This window comes from Neofelis nebulosa, chromosome 13, assembly GCF_028018385.1.
Source record: "Neofelis nebulosa isolate mNeoNeb1 chromosome 13, mNeoNeb1.pri, whole genome shotgun sequence".
Lineage (NCBI taxonomy): Eukaryota > Metazoa > Chordata > Mammalia > Carnivora > Felidae > Neofelis > Neofelis nebulosa.
This window is the reverse complement of record NC_080794.1, coordinates 41,832,435-41,857,092: the sequence shown is the minus strand read 5'-3', so window position 1 is coordinate 41,857,092 and position 24,658 is coordinate 41,832,435. Positions and strand designations below refer to the sequence as shown.

At 43.4% G+C, this 24,658-nt stretch overlaps 1 protein-coding gene across 29 annotated transcripts in view; it reads left to right on the top strand.

Moving 5' to 3' along the window:
• The window catches only part of KCNMA1 (potassium calcium-activated channel subfamily M alpha 1), a 739,425-nt gene that overhangs the window by 450,330 nt on the left and 264,437 nt on the right, over positions 1-24,658 (top strand). The window contains exon 1 of one of the 29 annotated variants that reach the window (XM_058696786.1): positions 21,195-21,578. The exons of the other annotated variants lie outside the window; for them this stretch is intronic. Coding sequence (XP_058552769.1) covers positions 21,368-21,578 — 211 coding nt within the window. The 5' untranslated portion in view covers positions 21,195-21,367. Of the gene's footprint in view, positions 1-21,194; positions 21,579-24,658 lie in introns of those variants that run through there. 29 annotated transcript variants of the gene reach the window in all.

The window sequence follows — 24,658 nt, the reverse complement described above, 5'->3', positions numbered from 1 at the left end:
TCTACCTTTGTAGCAAGAAAGCAGCCATAGACAATGTGTGAAAGAAGGGGTATGGCTGTATCTCTACAGTTTATTCATGGATACTGAAATGGGCATTTCATACAGTGTTCCTGTTCCATGAAATATTATAATATGTTTTAACTATTTAAAAATATAAAAAATAAGGACACATGGGTGGCTCAGTCAGTTAAGTGTCCGACTCTTGATTTCTGCTCAGGTCACGATCTCACGGTTTGTGAGATTGAGACCTACAAGGGCTCTGTGCTGGCAGCGTCGAGCCTGCTTGGGATTGTCTCTCTCCCTCTCTCTCTGCCTGTCCCCTGCTCATGCTCTCTCTCTCTCAAAATAAATAAACTAAAAAAAAATCTTAAAAAAATAAAATAAAAATGTAAAAAATAGACATTCTTAGCTTACAGACAATAAAGAAAGGGGTGACAGGCCAGATTTGTCCCATGAGCTATAGTTTACCAACCCTGCTATAGAAGTAGATAAATTGTTAAAGGTCTCATGAAAGTTTTAATTGATTGATTCATTTATCTGTTCTGAGCCAGGCTCTGCATCAGGCACTGGGCATACGCAGAAATAAGACACAGTATCTGTCCTCAGTTGGTCTAGTGTCTAACTGAAGAAGATACATGTAAAAAAAATAAGTATAATAAAAACAAGCTTGGCACAGGGAGGGAGTGGTCAATTCTGTGCTAGAAGGATGAGAGAGCTTCATGGAGATGGTGTTGCTTCTGTTGAGGCCTGAATGATGAGTAAGTAATGGCCAGGAAAAGATAGGGAAGGCACCACGTGTGGAGAGATGCAGCAGCAGTTTTTATTTTGAGAGTCAGCTGTGATGGGGGCAAGGCCCTGGAAAGGTGACCCCGGGAGGCATGGGCCATATGTGCCAGGACTTGGGGTATTATGTGTCAGAATTTGAAATGTGCAAGTCTGATCTTGGAAGTGTCTCCCTGAAAACCCTCTAGAATTCTGTCGTCTGCAGGAAAGAGTGTAAAGAGCATCCTGTGGGAGAAATTGGGAGGGTGTTGGCTCGAGACAGAGGACAGGACTGCTTGAGACCACTTCAGAATCTAGGGAGGAAGTCATAAGGACTTGTGGTAATTAAGGCAGAAGCAGAGTTATGGAGAAGAGGCAAAAATCAAGAGAAATATCAAGGAAGAAGACCCTAAAAGACTTGGTGGGGGATAGATATGTGGAAGATGAAGGTATAGGAAAAATCTAGAATGACTGGCTTTTGGCTTGGATATCTCCCCGTTGATGGTACCATCCTCCACACAGAAAATAGTGAAGGAGGGTATGTTTTAGAAGAGGGTGATTAGATCTCTGGAGCTTCCTTCTTTGATAATTTTTAAAGAGTTCTCCTTATGAGACTTAATCCCTAAATCTATAGAACAGGAATGATAATTTTTGTACTTCTTTTGGAAGGCAGACTTGGTATGGCTAGCCTCTCTTGGCCGTCCTAATGATGATTAGTCACCAGCACAAAGACAAGGTCATTATGTTCAGCAGGTCAGATCTTCAAAGGATGAGTCATAACTGTGTAGTAAATAAGAACCTCACAGTCCATCTAATCAATGTATGCAAAGCGCTCTAAAGTTAATTGGGGGTTTCTAGACTACACCTTCCAAACATCACAAGCATCTTTCAAATATTCCCTTTTTAAACACACACACACACACACACACACACACACACACACACACACACAAATATTCCCTATTTACAGATTGGAAAATCAACATAGATGGAGTGATTTCCCCACTTTCTTGAAGTCAATTTGCCTAGTCTCTAGTGCTCAAAAACTTTCTGCTAATTCTCTTTCTCATTCCTTGCCCATTGGAGAGGGCCTGTGGATTTTTGGATAACTTCCTTACAGATTAGAAAGACTTAGAAAAAAAAAATTCCCAGTTTTTCTCATTTGGTGTGGACCTGCCCAGTTTTTAATCTTGATCAAAACTAGAAGCAAAACTAGTGTAGATGGATCTCTATACTGTGGTCAGAAAACAATAAAACTCTCTGTCCATTTTATTTCCTGACAATAGAAAGTGGTCCAGGAAAATACTATTGAACATAGAAGCAAGGTAAAATTAGGACCTTGAAAGGTTTTGCATAATACTTTACTTGTTTGTCTGTTTCTGGTCTGTCTTAATTCCATGATCTGTTGTATCCCAGCCAGTAGTTTAGTTCTTCATCACCAACATTTTGTACTCTTTCAGAATACCTTTGGGGAATTCCAGAGCAAATAGCCTTAAACAGCAGCTTAATTGTCTGAGAGATTTTATTTGCTTATTGAGAACTGTTGGGAACACAGCATTATCTGCATAGGGGAATAATTTCCTTAGCTGCTGTCAGTTTTTACAGCTCTTTGCCCAAAGGATTATGGTTCTTTGTGTATAAAAAGGTGTTTAGAACGGGCACACCAACAGTATCCACTTTGGGTGCTTGTAACTGGGCCCAAAGTGATAACAATTTGAGTAGAATCACTGTGTCTCCTGAGGCCTGGAAAAAAAGGCAGAGAGAGAGGAGAACAGGATTTTGCCATGCAATTTGAGAGTAATAAATGATTCATTCAACAGATAACGTATTGATTACAGCACTGTGCTTGTCATGAGGGTTATACTGTGAGATGTAAGATGGTTTCTGCCTAGAGTAGCTTAATCTAGTTATGGATATGGGAATTCAAAGTACCTTGTCTACCAGGGGAGATTGAAGTCCTTGATGAATCAGTAGAACAGTTCAATAATAACACTGATGAGTAAACATGAGAAGGTATGCATTGGAATGCATGCAAATGCACTCTTTACTTTGGACATAATTCACATGTTGTCCATGTGCTGATTACATGAGACATATACACTTATCTATACACGTGGTCTATAATGGTAGAGTAATTGAACAAGACAAGCTGGTGTACCTGACTTTCTTAGATTGGGTATCTTGTTGGCACAAGGCAATAATTAATACTAAGACCGGTGGAATTTCCCAGTGAGTCCAAATGGCAAGTCCTCCCTGTCCTGCTCACCTAGCCCTGAGTGAATGAATATAGGCATCTGTTAAACAACTGATATTTATGTACCTATTTCACATCTGTCCTTGAGGGCCATCACGTGGGCAAGGACTGTGGAACATGCAGACAACGTGTCTGTCAGTGGACTGACCATATTGAGTGGATGAAAGAGCCTTGGAGGGATGGGGCCTCCTCACAAAATAGGCTTGTAAGTCAAGAGCGGGGTGTCAGCACCCTGTGTGTATTTCATGGTGAGAGTGAAAGCAGACCTAAATTATGAGTTGTTGAGTCTCCTGTTTGAATGTTCAATTCTTAATTTGAAAGGACGCTCAGTGCCAAGGGAGTATAACATAGAAAAGGAGTGGCCTTGATGCCTAATAGGAACTGGGGTCTGTCAGGGCTGCTTGAGTTTATTTACGTATATTTGTAAGACATACAGCCTTTCTACAGCTCTTCGGCTCTGTGAAAACATTTTGTGAACATTATTGTATTTAATCAACTCTGTGAGGTAGGTGTCAGTGTTCTCCAGGTTTGGCAGATGTGACCAAGGGTATTCCAAGAGGCCTATGTCCAGTGTCACATGACCAGTAAGCAGCATGACCAGGGCTAGAATTAGGAGGTCTTTCCATCAGTCATATTCCCACTATGATACAAGAGCTGTGACATGTCCTGCCTTCTCAGTGCTGATCACTTAATTTAGGTATATGCTCAGATCGGTTGAATTATTCTCTGGTTGGGAGCCACATGTGTAGTCTGCACCGGATTGTGAGTTGAAAGCAGGGAGTTGCTGTACCGTGGAGACTCACTGGGGGCATAGGGTTTGAGCTGAGCTTTCAAGCATGGGTAGGGTTTGATCAAATGGAGTGGAGAGGAAAGGGCATTGTAGACAAGAGTAAGCATGGGGAGGAATCTGCACGCTGCTTTGGGAAGCCAGTCAGTAGACCAGTGTGGATATTTCAGTGTTTGTGTGGATGGATCTGCACTGGTGGTAAAAATAATTGGAGTGGATTTACCTCGGGAAAGGCAGGATAGCTGAAGCTCTTTGGGGAAGATCGAGGAAAGGGGAGGAGAACCTGAACCTGATACTCCATTATGGTCCTTCTCTTTGACCACCTCTTGCAGATGCATAGTAGATGGAGTTCATCCACCTGTCCATCCACCCATTCCTTCATTTCACTTCATTTTGTTTCCTTCAACAGACAGTTATTATGTACTTGCTGTGATCTAGGCACTGCATTAAGTCTTAGTGAAGTGACTGAAAGGAACCCTCAATGCTTGGTGAATTAATACATAAATGAATCAACGAAAGAAATGGGGTTTGGGCTGGTGAGCTCATTTGTTGGGGAGAGAGAAGTAAATAGAGGGTTCCAGTGTGTTGGGCTAAGTGTGGCAGTGTGGTGCTCTGGGAACATATAGAGAAGCACCAATCCATGGAGCCAGGGAAGGCTTTCTAAAAGAAGTGACATTTTTGGTGACTTTTGGAGTTGGAAGTTGGACTTTATCAGCTACAAAAGGGGTGGAGAGTCAGGTCAAACTGAGTTAGTGTTTGCAAATGAACAAAGGCCTAGACACTGGAGGGAAAGCAAGAAAGTAGGTGTAATCCAAGCTGAAGGGGGGAGGAAGGTAACGGCAGAAGATACAGGAAAAATGTTTCTGTGAAAAATGTTACTGGACCACCTGGTCCAAGGTCAGGTCTACATCCCCTTAGGAAAGTCCTCGGTAAAAATGGTACTGCTCTGGGAAGTTTTCTGACTCGTAGCCCAACACTCATCTCATCTTTCTCACAAGAAGGCCTAGGGAACATCTGTCTAAGGCTAGACACCCAGCAATTTAAGACGAAAGAGAAGAGGCAGCACTATACTGTAGAAGAAAACAAAGCGAGGAGGGCATTGGTGGTACTAGACTATGTTTTCCCTAAAACAAAAGGAGGAAATGAAGTGTCTTTTAATGGCTGGCCTAGAATACCATTCAGGGGACTTAAGGAAAAATCAAAATGTATTAGAGCTCTCTTCAGACCTTGGATGGTTTATGGCAGCATCTAAAATCGCTGGTAAAATTATGACCTTGTAACTCACAGCTGTGTCATATATTCTCTAGCACACAGTGTGATTTATAACCAAGCCAGTTGCTTTGAAACAGCATGGATAAAAAACTCACCCAACAGGAAGTTTATAAAATGTTGTTGTTTTTAATGTATAATGCCTTTTGCTTCAATCTGCACTGTTAGGATGGGTGGCATGCTGTTGGTCAAGGTTATCGGCCCAGTTCCTGCAGTGGGGTGGGGTGCAAGGGTTACTTATCACACTCACATGCCAGCTGGCCAGGCTGCAACATCCAGGATGCAGAATTCTACCCTGCCTCTCCCCAAAAGAGAACAGTCACTGTGAACCCCTTCTTCCCTTGAAATTATACCTGGGCATCGATTGAAGCTTGAACTGCATTACCTTGATTCATATTAAACCCCAGCAAGAAACTGGAGCCCCCCTAGGAGTCCTTCCTTCCTAGGAAATGAAGGGGCTCTGCAGGACAGCTTGTTAGAAAGCCATAAATGGGATTTCCACCAAACTCTTGAAGTCAGCATGGTTTTGACCCCTGTTATGGAGCTAGGGAGGGAAGGGGCTGGGGCAGGCTAAGGGTTGGTGATACTGGACTGTGGGGAATATCAGATTCATCCAACTCTCACTTCTGTGAGAAGGTGAAGGGAGAGAGAGAAAGAGAGAGGACACCCCACACAGCCCAGCAATCAAGCAAGAAAAGCCCCAGATGTGAGTCCAGGGACCCAGTTGTGGTTCAGGCTGGAGCCAGTTTGGTTGACCTTGAACAACTCACCTGCAAAACGGAGATGAGCTCTTGCTTTAGCTACATAAGAGAGTTATTGTGAAGATCAAAGGAAATGTTATAACTTTTAATCCTGAGCCAGTGGCTAGGTCGTTATTTTTCTCTTGCTCTGCCTATTTCATTTTACCCTCTCGTGGCATGCAACCTTTTTTTGCTCAAAGAAGATTCTTGAGGACAGTGACCTCAGACTTCCTTCTCTCTAAAAGTATTTTCTTCTGTTCAGTCTCACTTCTGTCTTTCCAGTTATTCCTGATTGTTTTCTCGGAGCTGTTAGGAATCTGATCACTGGGGACCTGTGTATACTCTTTCTTTGATGTGACCACATGCTTCTCTAGATCAGACTCTTAATGTTCCTGGTTCATGTCCTGCCTGACCCCGACCCATGGGGAACCCAAAGCAACAAGAAGGGAGGCATCTCATGGCTGAGCAGAAGGATCTTGCTATGACATTTGTAATGCAGGTGACCAGAAGCCAGAGCTCACTGCAGTGGTACCCGAAAAGGTGCCAGGACTCTGTTCCCATTGAAGGCAGTGGGGCTTAGAGGACACTGCAACCCCGTAGTCAGGACCTCTCAGACTTTGGCCACAACGAGGAACTTTGCCTAGCCCCAGAGCAAGATGAGGGGATTTACTTTTTGTTTGGTACATTGCATCACAGAAACCATAAACATGCTTTGAATCCCTCCAAGATAAGGAAGCTCTTATTTTATTCCAACACAAGAAGATTCTATTTTATGGGGCAGAGTAAAAGAAGTCTGGACATCTTAATTATGTGTTTTCAAAGTAATTCTTTTATAATTTTTATAAAAATGACACATTTTAATTTTATTTTATTTTTAATTTTTTTAATGTTTATTTTTGAGAGAGAGAAAGACAAAGCATGAGTGGGGGAGGGGCAGAGAGAGAGGGAGACACAGAATCCAAAGCAGGCTCCAGGCTCTGAGCTGTCAGCACAGAGCCAGACGCAGGGCTTGAACCCATGAGCTGTGAGACCATGACCTGAGCCAAAGTCCGACGCTCAACTGACTGAGCCACCCAGGCACCCCTACACATCCTCATTTTAAAAGAAAATGAGCTAAAACAGACACCATGCAAATTTTGATAACTAGGTGAAGTTCATGTTAGACATCTTTGTATGCCTTAGATACTTGAGTGCTAACTAAACAGAAATTTATATGAGTTAACATTATCCATACTGTTAAAAACTAAAATGTTGAATTTAAGTTTGTTTGGAAGTAGCAGGAGCAACATTGAAGACCAGGGAAGGAATTGCTAAACTCCTAACTTGTAGCTCCTGAGGCCGCTGATGTGGTTAGGAGAGCAACAATTCACCAAAGGAGTGAAGGTGAAGTCATGTTTTCTTTCAACTCTATTTTAAAATGTTTTGTAACAGGGGTGAACTCTGTGCTGGGAAAGGAGAGAACGTGGCCACGCTTACATTTCCACCGCATCCTTCCCAACCCCTCCCCCCATGAATTGGTTCTTATTTCCGTTTTGCCAAGGCTTCCTAACACTGTCTTCTGGAACTAGAGTTTTCCATGTCATTTAGTCTTAGTTAAGTATTTCAAAGTGTGAAGTCCTCACCCAGGTCCTGTCTTTGTAGCTTTTACTGTTAGTTTAGAGAATAATGGTGGAGAAAACTGCTTCCATGCCACGAGGAACCCCAGCTCCATCCTCAGGGTGCTGGGTGAGCTTGGGCAAGCTGTGTAACCTCTCTGTGCCTCAGTTGCTGCATCTATAACATGGGGGGCAACTAGAGCCACCTCATATGGGGTTTTGTGGGGATGGAATGAATTATTTATCTATGTACCTAGATAGGTAGCCATACAGGTATTAATAGATTGATTTATCAAATTCTCTTTCTCCTTCTCCCTCTGTAGCTACCTATCTATAGGTCCATAGGGACACACACACACACACACACACACTTTTTTGGAGATCAGAAAGTAACAGGCAAACTTTATACAGCTATAGATAGTCACTTAGTGGCTTGAATTATTCTGGCAAATTATTCTCATGATTCTATCCTCTCTTCCCATGAGAATCCTCTAAATCAATAAAAACTTGATTCAGGGTTCCTGTGGGAGTGGCTAGAAGAAGAGATTTGAGAGCAGGTACGTTCAGTACATGTGCTGTACAATACTGGATGCTTTGTGCTGTATTTTCAATTTTTTTTAAGTTCATTTACTTCCTTTGAGAGAGACCGAGAGCTAGCAGAGAAGGAGGGGCAGAGAGAGGGAGAGAGAGAGAATCCGAAGCAGGCTCCGCACTGTCAGCGCAGAGCGCCGATGCAGGGCTTGAACTCACGAACTGTGAGGACACGCCCTGAACTGAAATCAACAGTCAGATGCTTAATTGACTGAGCCACCCAGGCGCCCCTGTGCTGTGTCTTGCTCAACTTTTATAGCAACCTGTGAGGTAAACTCATTTTCCCATTTTACAAACGATGCTGGGGAAGTTATTTAGTCTCTCGCTGTTAGTAAGCAGTAGAGCAGGACCTGGAGGCTCCCCTCCATCGGTGCTGCCTGTTAAAGAAATGTCACATGGTAGTCGCTAACTAACTTCAGGCAGATTGCAGGGAGTCCTTCCTTTGGAGATAACAGCTATGCATATGGGTGCCAGAGAGAGGAATTTCATATTGCAAGCTCGTGCCAGCCATAAGCCTGAGAAATGAAAAGTAAGGGAATCATCACTGTGGGTTTGGATTCATCAAGAAAGGAGGTAAAAGCAAAGGATATGGGTGGCGCTAAGAAAACACATTTGGCGGCAGAATTTTAGGGGTGAGCTGGAAGTTATGGAATGCCTTCCTGGGTAAAGCCCACCAGCCTCAGGCCTTCTTTTTTTGAAATGTGCTTTGTGGAATTTTGGATTACACAGAAAGTTAGTAGGCATTGTGAAAAGAGAGCTCTATGGTCAAGTAAGTTTGGGAAATCCTAGTTTAATTAGAGGATTTCTTAACTGGAGGAATCCTCAGAACCTTTAGTATGCTGGCACACATTGTCAGTTTCCGAGGACAGGATGAGGCCTATCTCTGAACCTGTGGTGTCTTCAGACACCTTGGAGCAGTGTTTTTCCACCTGACGTGGCCTCCCAACAGTAAGCCCTCAGTCATTGCAGGCACAGTGCGGAAAGTAGTCATAGTGACAAATACTTCCCTATACAGTTTCACGTAAGCCTCACAATGACCTAAGAGGTGGGTTTTACTATTCTGGTGAGGCAGGCCCTTCTGGTGCCCACCCACACCCCTTGTCTTCACCTTTATGCAGGTGGCTGGGTTTTGAATCGCCAGCAGCAGCATTTCTTTGCCTGAGGCCTTTCTCCAGTCACCTAAGCCTGCTCCCTGGCCTGCCTCCAAGATACCATGCTAGGATCTTAGTGCTCCCCTCAACCAATGACCTACTGGAGGTGATGGATCCTTACCATTGTCCCTTAGTGAGAGATCTCTGCATCCCCCTCCACAGGGCTGCCCAGGCCCCCGCTGGTGTTCTTCTCCAGTTGTCCACAGTGATGCTTGCTTGATGAACTCTTTTTTTAAACTTTTTTTTAATGTTTATTATTTGTTTTTGAGAGAGAGAGACAGAGTATGAGCAGGGGAGGGGCAGAGAGAGAGGAAGACATAGAACGTGAAGCAGGCTCCAGGATCTTAGCTGTCAGCACAGAGCCTGATTCAGGGCTCGAACTCACAAAGTCGTGAGATCATGACCTGAGCTGAAGTCAGACACTTAACCGACTGAGCCCCCGATGAACTCTTTATTGCTACCTTCTTTCTTGTCCCTTTCTTTTTTTTTTTAAATATAAATTATTGTCAAATTGGCTAACATACAGTGTATACAGTGTGCCCTTGGTTTTGGGGGTAGATTCTCGCGATTCATCGCTTACATACAACACTCATCCTGTCCCTTTCTTAAATCCCTGCTCCCCTGCTTGTGTTCCCTGATATCACCTCCCAAATAAACTATTCACAATAGAATCTTCTGCTCACATTCTGTTTCCAAGGGAATTTACACTGAGATACTTCATTTTACAAAAAAACAAAATGCAAAGGAAAGATCCTCCAGAGTCTAGAGAGGCTAGAGAAGGCACCCCAGGTCACAGTTTACAAATGGTAAAGCCAGGATTTAAATTTAATCAACACTTTTACTGAGCACCCACTGTGTGCCTGGCACTCTCCTAGATGACAGGACAAGATGCAGGAAAAAAAAAACTCACACAAAAAACTCTTTGTCTTGCACAATAGACAGAAATAAATTAGTCCAGGCCTATCTTCCAACTGTAACCACAGTACTCCAAAAATTCACTGAGGTTGGATGCTTGGCCCCTTCTAAACTGAGAGACCCTTTCTCTACCAGACCCGTGTTGACCTCTGAATCAGAAGCTGGAATATTTAACTCCTGTACTGCCCTCTAGGCCATACAGAAATGCATCAGACAGAGGATTTTGCTTCATGATAAATGCTGGAGAGAATTGCAGGATTTGCTTACTCCATGATTTTCCTGCCCACTATAACATCTCTCTTAATTAATGGGTTGCAATTAGCATTTATAAAAAGAAATCATTCCACAAGGTGAGGTCACTGAGATATGACATCTTCTTCCAAAGCTGTCCCCCAGGTGTGAGTGGGAACATTCAGAAATTAGCATCTCAATAAGCCCAGCACTGGCATTCAAATGCATGTGGTCCAGCTGGGCAGATGGGTGGATGAAGGCAAGGGAATTCACTGGAGTGAGTCAGGCCTACTGTGCAGTAGCATTTCCTTCATGGTTACAAAGTAGCTATGGAAATTGCAGATTTATGAAAGTAATTTTTATTTTTTCTCTTTTGGCTACTTTTAAAGTATTATTTCTTTGTTCATGAGTGACCTCTAAGAGCATAGAGCCACATAGTTATAGAAATTTGATTTGAATAAAGAAGGTGTGGTTTATATATACAATGGAATACTACTTGGCAACGAGAAAGAATGAAATCTGGCCATTTGCAACAACATGGATGGAACTGGAGGGTATTATGCTAAGTGAAATAAGTCAGTCAGAGAAAGACAGATATCATGTTTTCACTCATATGTGGATCTTGAGAAATTTAACAGAAGACCATGGGGGAAGGGAAGGGGAAAACATACAGAGAGGGAGGGAGGCAAACCATAAGAGACTCTTACATACAGAGAACACACTGAGGATGGGTGGGGGGTGGGGGAGAGGGGAAAGTGGGTGATGAGCATTGAGGAGGGCACTTGTTGGAATGAGCACTGGGTGTTGTATGTAAGCGATGATCCATGGGAATCTACCCCCGAAACCGAGAGCACATGGTATCCATTGTATGTTAGCCAACTTGACAATAAATTACATTAAAAAAAAGAAATTTTATTTGAAAGGGACATTAGGGATTACCTACTAGTAAACTCTCCCAGTTCCTCCTTCCTTTCCTTTCTCCCTCCCTTCCTTCCTCTGTTCCTTCCTTCGTTCCTTCGTTCTTTCCTTCCCCCTCCCCATGAGAAACCATTTAGGTCAGGAAGAAGAAACATGACTTGTCTAAGGTGATGGGCTGTGTTGGAGTACTCCCAAAACTAGCACTCACTTAGTTTTTCAAATTGTCATACAGATGTTCTGTTCATAGTCGCCAGAAATCTTAAGAATTTTAAAAAAATTTTATTGCCCTTTTTGTCCCTCTCAGCAGTTTTCATATAAGAATTATGAAAGGAAGTTTAATTTGCCAATCAACTTAAGATTTTGCATTATCCAGAGATGTCTGCCTGTGGACCGTGCTCTCAGTACTCTTTTTTTTAATGTTTGTTTATTTTTTGAGAGAGAGAGAGAGAGAGAGGAGAGAGAGGAGAGAGAGAAAGCAGCTGGGAAAGGGCAGATAGAGAGAGGGAGAGAGAATCCCAAGCAGGCTCCATGCTGTCAGCACAGAGCCTGACATGGGGCTCAAACTCACAAACTGTGAGGTCATGACCTGAGCTGAAACCAAGAGTCAATGCTTACCTGACTGAGCCACCCAGGCGCCCCTCTCAGTGCTCTTAAAAGCTTGGTCTGTTCCAGTAAATCATTGGGATTAGTTATGTGCTATTTTTGATTTCTGATTTTACTTTTTGTTGTTGTGTTTGTGTTTCTTTAGAGACCATGTCTCACAGTGTTTCTGGCCCTAACCGCTCCCAGAAGAGGACCAAATATGTAATAGGGACACGGTGACTTCTCGCTGATTAATTCACTCCGTTTATCTACTCCTACCCTTTGTTTGCTGGGTTTGCAACTTGCGCCCATTTGTCTCCTCTGGTGTCCCCTCATGCAGTTAGTGAAATGACCACAAGGAAGGCATCTGATGGAAGAGGAAAGGGCTGGCCTATTTTACCCCCTCATTAAACAGTCAGTCCAAAAGAATGGTTGGGATGATTTCGTTTGCAAACCCACACCTCAGGCAGTTGGTGAAGAAAAAAGGCCTAAGCAACAATAGGTGTGTGTGGTTCCTTTACATCCTCGCTTTGTGGTAGGAAGAAAGAATCCACTTATTGCTGATGATAAAGCAGTGACCCACCTTATTTATTTTCACATAAGTCATGTCCTGGCAGGCATTTTCATAGTCTGAGACCAGCTCGGCGCAGTTTGTCTTATCTGTGAGATTGTTCCTGTGCTGTCTGAGCCATTTCGTAGAGATCAAGAATCACTGCTTAAGTGCGATCCATCTTTATCAGTGAAGTAATATGCTGTAAGGACGTTCCAGACATTGTCTGTTGCCACGTGACCAATAAGCAGATGGTTTGGTGCCTCCTGTTCTGGTTCTGTGAAGGGATGGAGATTTTGTGTTCATCCCCTGTCGCTCAGAAGGGGATGCGGAAATGGATGAGGCCAGTGGAATCGGCAGGCCAATGAAACCTGCCATCCAAACTCCGATCAGTGACCCCCTTGTACTCAGGGACAAATTGGGGTTAGGGATACAGGGATACAGGATCAGTCCACTAAGCAGCGTCAAGTGTGGGTTTCAACTAGGTGGCACAAGAGCGCAAAATCTTGCTTAACAGATTTTGCTTCCTAAACTAAGCTGGCAAAGGCCTCTCACATAACAAAGGTTTTAGGAGCTAACCCAAATCATATTCATTTCCTCATTTCTTCAACACATATTTATTGAATGCTACCATATGCTGGGCATTGGCGACAAGCGTAGAAGGAGACAGAATTTTTATCGCCATTTATTTATAGGAAAAAAGACTGAAATAAGCACATGAGCTGAGGACTTGGGAGTCTCAAAGTGGGACTTGCTAACTTGTTTTGGGTCGGAGCAAACTGGTTTACGTCTTTAACATAGCTTTATTCAGAACCGATTAGAAACAGGATGTGCATGGGGAGGGAAGAAACTCTCAATTGTTGGGTTAGAAAGATGTCCAAGTCCTCACATACTGAAACCAGAGATGTGAACTACATCCCTTGTGGAACAAGGGAAAAATCTTAAACAGATGCAACATGCCCGACTCCGCTAGATGTTACAAATTATACACAAAGAAGAGGGACTGAGACCCTGACCTCAAGGAGTTCATAGTCTGAAGTGATTTATAAATATCTGGATTAGGCTAGGAAAACAAAAACAGCATATCAGGTGTTAAAATGAGTGTCACAGGAAACAGAAGGAACTAAGTGTTAGCAACTTGGAAAAGTGCTTGCTGGCAAATTAATCATTCCTCCCTCCCTCTGAAGTGTCAGTGGATCAGAGGTTGGCAAGATTGGCCTGCAGGCTAAACCTGGCCTGCCACCTAGTTTGGGAAATAACATTCTATTGGAATGTAGCCAAGCTTGGTTTCTTACATATTGTCTATGGCTAGCTTTCACGCCACCGTGGCCAAGTTGAGCAGTTTCAACACAGGTTGTACGACTCCCAAACCCTGAGGTATTTATTATTGGCCCTTTACAGGAAAAAAATGTGCTGAGCCCTGGTTTCGATTATCCAAGTTTATCCTGGGGTTAATTGCGAGCATTAGAACAAAACATAACTGAGATACACCTGGTAGTGGATTAATCCCCCCAAAACGAACACTTCATTTCCATCCTCCGAGTTTACCTTAAATTAATTTTGAGCATCGGAATTAAACATCGCTAAATCCTGTGGCACCTGAGGCCCTTGTGAAAATGTTTTTACTGATCCGAGATTCAGTGTTCTGCTTCCTGCCTTTATAGAGAGCTAAATCAAGAGCACCCGTTTGGAAGGAGCGCCTCTGTTCTTTGTAAACTGTAATTGAAGATATAATTCACTGTGTTCCTCAGTCTTTATTCAAAGCCGCTGGCACAGAAATTCTGCTTGAGATTAATTTTAGGATAACATTGATCTCTGCATTGACTTTATAGGTTTTCCCAGTTCACAACAATCATAACCCAGTATGTTTCTCTCTTGCCACAGGTGACAGAAAAGGCAGAGCCATTTCCAGAGATGAGCTTAGTAATAGATTCATTGCAAGTGCCGGGGAGGGGACTAGGGTGAGGCGAGAGAGGAGTATGGGGTGCAAATTGAATGACTCACTCTCAGGGCAATGCAAGGGCAAAGTGGGCGTTAACAAAAGGGGGCCTCCTCAAATTTTGTGTGCTACATGCCTCTCTAACCTCACTCTTGTCCCGAGCCTGGCAGGTTCCTGGTAACATTCCTTGCTGCTTCTTTTAGCTGGCAGGAGCCCTGTCCTAGTTTATCCCTAGGTATGGGTTTTGTTTTGATGTGATTTTTGACCGTGTCAACTGATTCAGGTCCTCCCTGCAGTAGATGGGGCTACAAATCTCAAAAACCAAACCTGCGTGCACTACAGTGACTGGGGACACCATCTGTCTCCTGTGGGTCCAAATGTCAGGCAGGAGGGATGCTCAGGGCCATGTGTCAGCTTTCCAGCCAGAGCTCAGCGTGGGAGGTGGGATTAGGGAGGATTATTCCAGTTCTCATCATTGAGCTCGGGTTTTCATCTTGGGGCAAAGGAGAGGATATTGGAGGCAGTTGGATTCACTTGTCTGCAGCATCACACGTGGTGTGTCAGGACAGGCGGAGGCTGTCACTTTGGAGATGAGAGGTCAGGACAGGGACCAAGAAGATAGTGATGTGCACTGCTAGCTGGTGATGATGGGGAGGGAAATGCACCGAGTTACAGGCTCTATCCCTCAGATCCTCAGATGGTTAGTTCTTTTTTTTTTTTTAAATTTTTTAAGTGTTTATTTATTTTTGAGACAGAGAGAGACAGAGCATGAACAGGGGAGGGTCAGAGAGAGACACACACAGAATCCAAAGCAGGCTCCAGGCTCAGAGCTGTTAGCACAGAGCCTGACGCGGGGCTTGAACTCACGGACCGTGAGATCATGACCTGAGCCAAAGTCGGCCGCTTAACCGACTGAGCCACCCAGGCGCCCCTCAGATGGTTAGTTCTCAGGAGGGAGGGAGAAAGAGGGGAGAAGATGAAGTGGGGTGGGAGGAGGCAGATTAACTGGAGATTAGGTGATATTTTCTTGAATAGAGAAACCAGGGACCAAAGTAAAGCATCCTTTTCCCTTGTGACTTGAGGCCTGTGCAAACGCTGCATGCTTCTGGTCTCCAATTTTAAAAAGAGTTAAGAGTGTGGGGAGGTGGCCTGAGGCACTTAATTCAAATGGTCTGGGATTTGGGGAATAAACAGTAGTATGTGCCCGATCATAGACTCAGCTTTGACTTTTTATTTTCCCTATTTCAAATCACAGATGTTGGATGGCTCTTTCATCAGCTAAAAACAGGGCCATGACTTGCCAGCCAGTGGAGTTGGTTCAGTTCGCAATTTGGTCCACAGTTTGCCCCTTTCTACCCGATTCTCGGCACCTGCTCTCCTCCCCCATGCCCAGGTGGCTTCATAGTTTTCCTGTAACCAAGACTTATCTGAGGGATCGGTGACTCCTAGGCAAATGTGCATTTTCATAGGGAGCAGACCATTAGATCCTAGGAGGAGAGAGCAAGAGCAGGGCCCTCGGAGGAGAAAGGGAATGAGTGTTTGTGTAGCACGTTCTGTGTGTCCCCTTAGAGGTGTAATTATCCTCTTATGTGTATGTGAGGAGGTAGGTTTGCAGGTTTCATGTAACCAGCCCCCGTTCTCATATTGCAGGAGGAAGGGGCAGGGTTCAAACCCACGTCTCTCTGGACTTTCTTACTATGCATCACTGCCGTTCCACCAGGGGACTTTCAGGCATCAAGGAGCAAGTGAGGGAAAAGAGCTAATTTGGGGGTCTTCTCCTAAAATAAAATGATGCAGGCAGTCATCTCTCCTTTCTAGCTAAATAGAAGTGTAGATTGTAAACTGCTCCATAAAACTATAACTTCCTTGAGGATGGACTTAGAGTTTGTGTCCCCAGGGCGCCCAGCTCAGTATCTGGCTCATAGGTATAAAAACAGCAAACACTCAGTGGCACTTACTTGTACTGAAGACAAGTTTAACTGTTAAAGATATGGTGATGTATTCCTCTAGGAGGTGGGTTACCGTTACTACTCCCATTTTATAGTTAGGGAAACTGAGACAGTGGGGGGGGGGTTTGAAGGAATTTGCCAATGTTCATTCCCTACTAATGGCGAGGCTGGGATTTGAATCCCATCATTCTGGGTTCCAGAATCCTGCCTGTCTTCTACATAGGCGCTTAGTTATTTGAACAAATGAATAACTACAGGATTTAGGGAATTGGATATCCGTTCATTTCACTGAAGAGGTTAACTGCATCAGAGTTAATTGCTTGGTTATATTTTTAAAAGAATGGATTAACATTCTCATGTTCTTCTTTCCTCACCAACTCCCCCCCACCCCCACCCCAAGAGAAATAAGCCTGTTGCAGAGGGGAAGGTTCAGGGTGTTTCTGCACAGTGAGTGTGAATGAAGGGCAGTAACTTCACGTTGGCAACACTGGGCTCTTGAAGACAAATGAAACCCCCACTGAATTCCTTGGGGTCTGATGGTATAGGGCAGCAACTGTGGGATACACTGAGGGGTGTGTAAAATGTGGATGTGGTCTAGGACAATTTTTTGTAATAGACACGTGTCCAGAGAAATGAGCCCCAATTTATTTGAGTGTGTGCATATGTTTACATAGGATTCTCTTTAAATTTTTAAAACTTGTTTTAAGAAGCACTTTCTTGTAGTGAAGAGGCTTATGTTGAGATGTTTCTACCATGTTAAGAGTCAGGGACTCAAGGCAGGGTTTGAATAACTTTTCCAAGATCACATGGCTCATAAATAGAGATGCCAGGACCCAAATCCCAGCCGTCTGGCTCCAGGGTCCAAACTTGTCGTGTCCACATCAGTGAAGTCTTATGAAGCAGCTGGCAGGCCTGCTGTGTGGAGACAAAAAGGGATTTGGTTATTGACACTCTGTGGCCAGGTTGCCCATCAATGATGGGGTATTCTGTGAGCAGAACACAGACCAGATGGGCTGTGCCCGAGAACTTTGGTAGTTGGATGGAGGGGAATTTGCTGAGTACAGCCTTGTGTAGGTACCTGTGCAGGGCTTTGCATACATGTTTAAATCTGGATTGTCATCTGTGAAGTAGATATTAAAACCTCTATTTGAGAAATGGAGAATCTGAGGCTAGGAGCATATAACTTGTTCTGCCCCCACAGCAGCAATGGCAGAGCCTAAATATATAAGTCCTTCGCTCTTTCCATTAAACTGATCCTCTTTCAGATTTACTGGAGTTTCATGACTCTGCCGTCTAACCTGCTATTGGGAGATAACTAATAGGGTTAGAGCAGATGATCTCTAGTGAGACACCAAGCTCAACTTCCATGTTCATTAAGTTAGTACAAACAGCCACATTTCGGACACCTCTAGTGACCAGGAGGTCGCCATCATCAGGAGACGTCCATCTCAATATTTTTAGTGAAGTATATGAGACTTACAATAAAATACAAAGACTTTATGGTGCAGTTCAATGAGTTTTGACGTAGGTATTATTGTGAAATAGTCTATCACCCATGTCAGGATACAGAGCATTGCCATTATCTTGAGAAGGTTCCTTCTGCCATTTACAGTCAACAGCTGCCCTCTTCCCTCAGTCATAGGTAATCATTGTCCTGATTTCTATCAACACAGTTTAGTTTTGCCTGCTTTTGAACTTTATACAAATGAAAACAAACAGGTTACTCTTTCCTGTGTCTACCTCCTTTTACTCAAAGTAAGATTTTTGCCACCAATTTGTTTATCTGCCCACCTGCTGATAGACATTTAGGTCATTTCTGACTTTGGGTAATCTTGAATAAAATTTTTATGATCAGCCTGTACAGGTGATTTTGTGGACATGTGTTTTGATTTTTCCAGAATAAGTACTTAGAAATGGAACTTCCAGGTGATAGGATAGATGTTTAACTTTTAAGGACCTGACAAACAGGTTTCAAAGAGATGATAGCACTGTATACCCCTCCCTCCCATTAATGTATGAGAGCCACAGTTGCTGTTTGCCTGCTAACAGTTGCTATTGCCAACTTTCTCATTTTAGTCATTCTAGTATAGTGATATTTTATTAAGGTTTTTTTTAACGTTCATTTATTTTGAGAGAGAGAGGGAGAGAGAGAGAATGCATGCACACAGGCAGGAGAGAGGCAGAGAGAGAAGGAGAGAGAGAATCTTAAGCAGGCTCCATGCTCAGCACAGAGCCCAATGAGGGGCTCAGTCTCACAACCCTGGGATCATGACCTGAGCCAAAATCAAAAATCTGATGCTGAAAGGAAAGAGCCACCCAGGGGCCCCTTATTAAGGTTTTAATGTGCATTTCCCTAAGTAAATATTGTCCCCAATTCTGTGACTTTTGTTTTAAAGTCACTAAGTGTCTTTTGATGAGAAGTTTGTAATTTTAATGCTATTTAACTTATCAAGTTTGTAACAGTCAATGCCTTTTGTGTCCTATGAAATCTTTTCCTACCCCAAGTGTCCTCAAGATACTGTCCAATATTCCTTTTTAGAAGCTTTATATTTGGCTTCTACATTTAAGTCCATGATCCCTTTCAAACTGATTTTGTATATAGTGTTCGATGAGAATTGAGGTTTGTTTCTTTTCTGGTACAGAGATCTCGTTTTTTCCAGCACTGTTTGTTGAAAATTTCTTCCTTTTCCCATGCAATTGTATTGGTGCTTTTGTTGTAAATCAATTAACTTTCTCCTTCACCCATACATATGTGTATTGTCCTCTATCATCACATATATATATATGCATCTATTTCTGAAGTCTGTTCTCTTTCATTAATCAATGTATCATTGTTTAGGCCATAGCATACTGTCTCAAACTCTTATTACATGTAGCTTTATAGTCTTTATAGTAAAGTGCATGTTGTATTTAGTCATTTTTTTTCTGATGTTTATTAAAATGGTCATAAGATTTTCCTCTTTTAATTTGTTAATGTGGTGAATAACATTATTGGTTTTCATTTGTTAAACTAATCTTGTATTCTGGGGATAAACTCCTTTGGTCATGATGTATCATTCCAGATTACTTTTACTAGTACTGTATGTATTTAAGAATTATTGTGCCTATGTTGATGAGGTATATTGGTCTATAATTTCACCCTCTCCTTCTCCTCCTTTCTCCTTCTCCTCCTTCTTCTCCTTCGCCCCCCCACCCCACTTCTTCTTCTATTACCCTTGTCACATTTTGGTGTCATAATTAGGCTAACATCCTAAAACAATTGGGAAATGTTTCTTCTTCCTCTATTCTTTAAAAGAGTTTGTCTAAGATAGGAATTATTACCTTCTTAAATGTGTGGTAGAATTCTCCAGTGGAAACAATTTAGACCTGAAATTTTCTTTCTGGGGATGCTTTCCATTGAAGTTTCAATTTTTTTTTTTTTAACAGATACATGGCTGTTTAGATTTTTCATTTCTTCTTGTGTCATTTTGAAAAGGTTGTATTTGTAACAAAATTTATCTATTTCATTTATTTTTCAAATTTGTAGACACAATATTGTTCATTATTTTCCTTCATTATCCTCTTGATGTCTGTAGGGCCTATGGTTACACGGATCATTTCAAGAGAACTGTAAGTTTTAAAAAGTCTCTCATCAGTTATTTCATTTTAGACACAGTGAGTTCCTTTCAAGTCAGGAATAGGCCATTTTTTCCCCTCTTCAGGACATTTGTCATGCTGCTCCCTCAACCAAAAAAAAAAAAAAAAAATTCCCCTCACCACTGTTGTCTCTTCTCAGCTGGCTGTCTGCTGTTCAACTATTAGGATTCATAATCAATATGAAGCCCTTTCTGATATACACACCCCAACATGTTCCACACATTCCTATCCAGATACACATATATGTGCGCGTGCACACACACACACACACGCGCACACACACACACACACACACACACACTCATTCAGACAGATAGCTACTTTTGCTTTTCCTTTGCAGCACTTTACTCAAACTGTTAGTTAAATACATTTATGATAGGAATTTTGTATTGCTTCTCTCTCCTACTAGACTGTAAACTCCATTACAGCTGAACTTGTATCATTCCCATCAGTTGCTGAATAGCCAGTACTAATCACAATTCTTGGCATGTGATAGAAGCTTAATATGTCATGGTTGGGGGGATGGACAAATCTCTACTGAGGAGAAATAAATTGCCCTCTCTGAAAATTCCATCTGATCACTTTAGCCTTGCTAGAAGACAGCGTGAAGGCTGGAAAAAAAGGTGGGGGCCAGATTATGGGGAGACTTAACTAATAATTTATGAATCTAGGTATTTCTCTGTTTATATTTTTAATACTTTCTCTGTCCTGCTATATTTTTGTTTACACTCAGTGCCCTAGGGGAAAGAGGGGACCGGTGTTGGTAACAAGACGAGGTGCTGAGAACTACAAGGTAGGGAAGCACAGGGGTGAGGAGCTCTAATGGAATGTCTCCTTCTGCCTTCTGGAAAGCCCAGAGTCCCTCCTCTGCCTCAGTCCTACATGTGATATTAGCAGAGGATTTGTGCATCTGGGTTATGTTGGTAGTAGGAGGTGGGAAAGAAGGAGTGGGGCCATTCAGTCCTTCTCTCTAGTTGGGCATTATATCCCATAAGGGAGTCTTCCCTGAGAACCCTTAATCATCAGACAAGATCACCAGAATAAAAGGAATGGCCCAATAGGACCCAAACTGCAGCCCCCCTCCACACCCTATTCTGTGCTCCTTGATTTTGAGGAATTATAGCCTTTTCTCCTTCCATCCCCCTAAATCATGTCCAAAGGAGCTTATGTGGTAATTTCCAGAGTGAAGCTGATTGATCAGCTTGTAGGATATAATGGATCAGACTGCTCCCCCTCCCTTCCCAACAGCCTCTCTGAGGAGGCCTCCTGCAGCTGCCCAGAGCATGCTGGGGCTTTTTCAAGGGGGCTGGTGAATGAGAGAGGAGGAAGTCTCCATCGGGACATAAATGCTGGTGAGCCACACGGTGCTGGACAGGAGGACCTGTCTGCAGCACAGGTCCAGGAAATACAGGCTCCTCCAGATCCTTGCAGGACATCAGTTTGTGCAAGACGTGAATTGAAGGGAACCTGGAACCCAGTCCGGCTCTCTGCCCCCACCATGATCCCCAGTAAGATTCTGGTCTACCATCACCCACCCAACGGCACCAGCACGGAAGATTACAAACCTACCAGGCGCCGCAAAAAGTCCCTGGGGGACTTGTTCCATAATGGCTACCGGGTGAGGTGTGGGCCCGCGGCCCCTGAGAAGGAGGAACGGCAGAGCTTCTGGCAGTCATTGGTGTCCTACAGCAGGGTTTGCGCCTCTTGGGGTAAGGTCCCTCCCAGCCCCAGCAGTTATCCCCCAAAGTTATCCTGTGTTTTTGGAGGCTGCCCAGGAAAGAAGTACCCTTCTTATAGGCTGGATTGAGGGTGATATCCAGAGGGCAGGTGATAGCTTTCTCCATTCCCGTTTGTTTGATACACCCCTGAACTCAGATGTGCCAAGCCAGGCAGAAATCCTATCTTTTTTTTTTTTTTTTTAGATGAATGTGGCTGGCCTCTAGTGTTCCCAAATGTTTTTGAGCTATTAGAGAATATATTTCAGAAATGTTGGGGAAAGCTTGGCAAATAACAGCAATAGCCTCCTTATTTATTAAGTGGTAACAATTTCCAGTGAGTCAGCGTTTTCTAAAGAGGCTTTTGGAGGTATGAACAATATTTGTTTTCAGGGACACCAGTGCCATTTCTGTTTGCTTTCTTATGTCCTCATATTAGGCCATGGGGATGCTGTCTTGCCTATCTTGGGTGTTACTTCATTCTTCTTACCCAGCAGAGATGAAAGAGACATCCTCTGGGAAAATTCTTCTGTCTCAACAGATTTCTGAGGGGGATTTGATTTTATTTGGGCATCCATAATGTATAGGAGTTTGGAATTAATGGCTTAAATTTACATTTCTGGACCTAAAGATCCCAGACTTAGGAAGAGATATCTTTTATTTCTGGAAAGGTTAGTAGTACTAGGAGCTTCTTTAAAATAAAGTATCATCCCTTTGGAGCCCAGTTTAGGATTCTGATGCGGATAGGCACAGCTCGAACTACCTCGGCATTATATAATTATGCATGGTGAAATTCCAATTAGCAAGCAAGTGATAGGTGAATTCTAGTCAATCCTTCTCATTAGAACTGGCCTAAAAGTCTTCCTTGGGTTAAACCATCTGCATGGACTTCACCTAGAATCTAAATACTGATGCCTCCTTTCTGGAGCCCTAGATCTGTTGATCAGATTGTTAAGTTCCCTCTCCCTTCACTTCAGGAAAGAGCTGCTTCATGTTTTAAAACATCCAGCATTGGCGAGGACCGCCATTAAAGCACCTAGAGATATAAGCAGGAATGATGGGATTATAAGCTAAGAGAAATAGACCATTTCCTGAGTAAGAGTTGAGTAACTAACTGAGCAATACTACAGGTTTAAGTTAGTATCTAATCTTCTTCTTACTTTCCTTTGGAATGGTTTCTCATAAATTCATTCATTCATTTTCAGCAGTGAGTGCTTACTATGTGTCAGTCATCACTGTGCTGGAAGATGATAAACACAGTGGTGAGCAGGTGTATGAGGCAGCTGCTATGATGGAGCACACATTCTATGGGAGAAAATGGGCACATATACAAGCAAATAAAAGGTCATGGTAGAGAGTTAAAGAAGGACAGGGTAATGGGAGGGGGGCTACAAATTGGCTGGCCAGAAAAGACTTCTCTAAGGCAGTGTCCAGTTGAGCCTCTCTTACAATGATTTAGGGGAAGGACATTCTAGAAAAGAATGGAAGGGAAGGCTGAGCTGAGAATGAGTGGGAAACGTTCAAGGAGTAGAGGCACAGTGTGGAGGGTATGAGGATGGGGAGAATGGAAGTGAAAGGAGAGATCATGGAAAGCCTTCCAGAGTAAGATAAGGAATCTGAAATTGATTTCTGGTGAGACAGCTCTTGGCTGGTGGCAATGTGACCTGACTGATGTTTGGAGAATGGTCCTGGGCAGGGTGGGCTGAAGGAATAAAAGTGAAGCAGGAAGAACAGCTTGGGGCTGTCGGCCAAGCTGGAGGTAACAATGGCTTGGACCATGGTTCTGGCAGTGGAGAAGGAAAAGATGAGTTAGTTCATATATATTTAAGGGATAAAATCAAGAAGACTTGCTTGTTTACACACACAAAAAATGTGTTCCTTTACTTTCTGCCCCTCCCCATTTCAAATAGAAGACTCTTGAAGCCAGAGCATCACCCCTGCTGCCTTTAGTGTTTCAAACAGTGAGAGACTGGTATAGAGCACTCATACTGTACATGTTACGGCATGAATGGATGAATGAATGAATGAATGAATAGGTGACAATCCCAGTTGCATCTCAACTGATGTTTCGTATCTGTCACACAGGAAGCAGTACTGGGATGAGTTGGGGAACAAAACAGCCCAAACAATTACCCAGGGAAAAAGTTTGAAAAGGTCAGACAAGCAGGCACTGTTTATAAAAGCTCTGACTGGAGGAACAAAAGCCCAGGGGCATTTGAGAGCAAGAAAGATAGTCCTCTCCCTCCAGCTCGAAAGGAGAGGCTCCCGTTCACTCTGTGCTGGGGCTGAGAAGCACGTGAGGTGAGCATGGGAGGTGGGTCCTGGTGACAGCAGTTGGGTGACTACCCTGGAGAAGGGGAGCACCTTGGAGAAGCCTCCCTGTGCTTGTATCTGCCCCCCACCCCCACCCCGCGCCGTTACCCTGAGAACTCCTGGCCTCAGTTTGAGCTCACTGGCTGCAAGGCCAGATGACTATGACCTTGTCAGACACCACAAAAATAATTGCTCTTCAGGATTTACGTGGGGGTGGAGGGATTGGAAAGGACAGAGGTTTATTTGAACCTTTCAGCTTTTTGGATTTAAAGATTAAGGAGTTAAAGGGAATGGAGAATAGCAAATTGGAAAACCCTGGCAGGCTTTCCTCCACAGGCTGGGATGTGGTTGCTTTTGTGTTTTCTCAGTCTTCTACTCAAATGGGACCTTGTTTCTGCCCCAGGGCAATGGGAACCCTGAATGGTGAATGACTGATCATTTGCCTCCACATCCCTTAATGTCTGTCAGAATAACAATGCTGCTTCCCTCTGAGAAAGAGTTCCTAATCACTTACCTGGCTAGCTGCCCAGTGGGAAATGCCTTGGTACCGGTTCGCAGGATGACCCTAACCTAGTTGTTCAGGCCCCAGGCAATAAGTTTGACCCTCTGAAGGAACAGCAGTGGCCTGGGGTCTACCCTGCCTAGAGCTGCTGGCTTCAGGGTCCTGACTTTTTGACGGGGACACAGGGCTCAAAGCCAGAGGACCTGTGCTCAGTCAGTCTTGACTTGCCGTCAACTTTATAACAGCAACAAAAAATTAT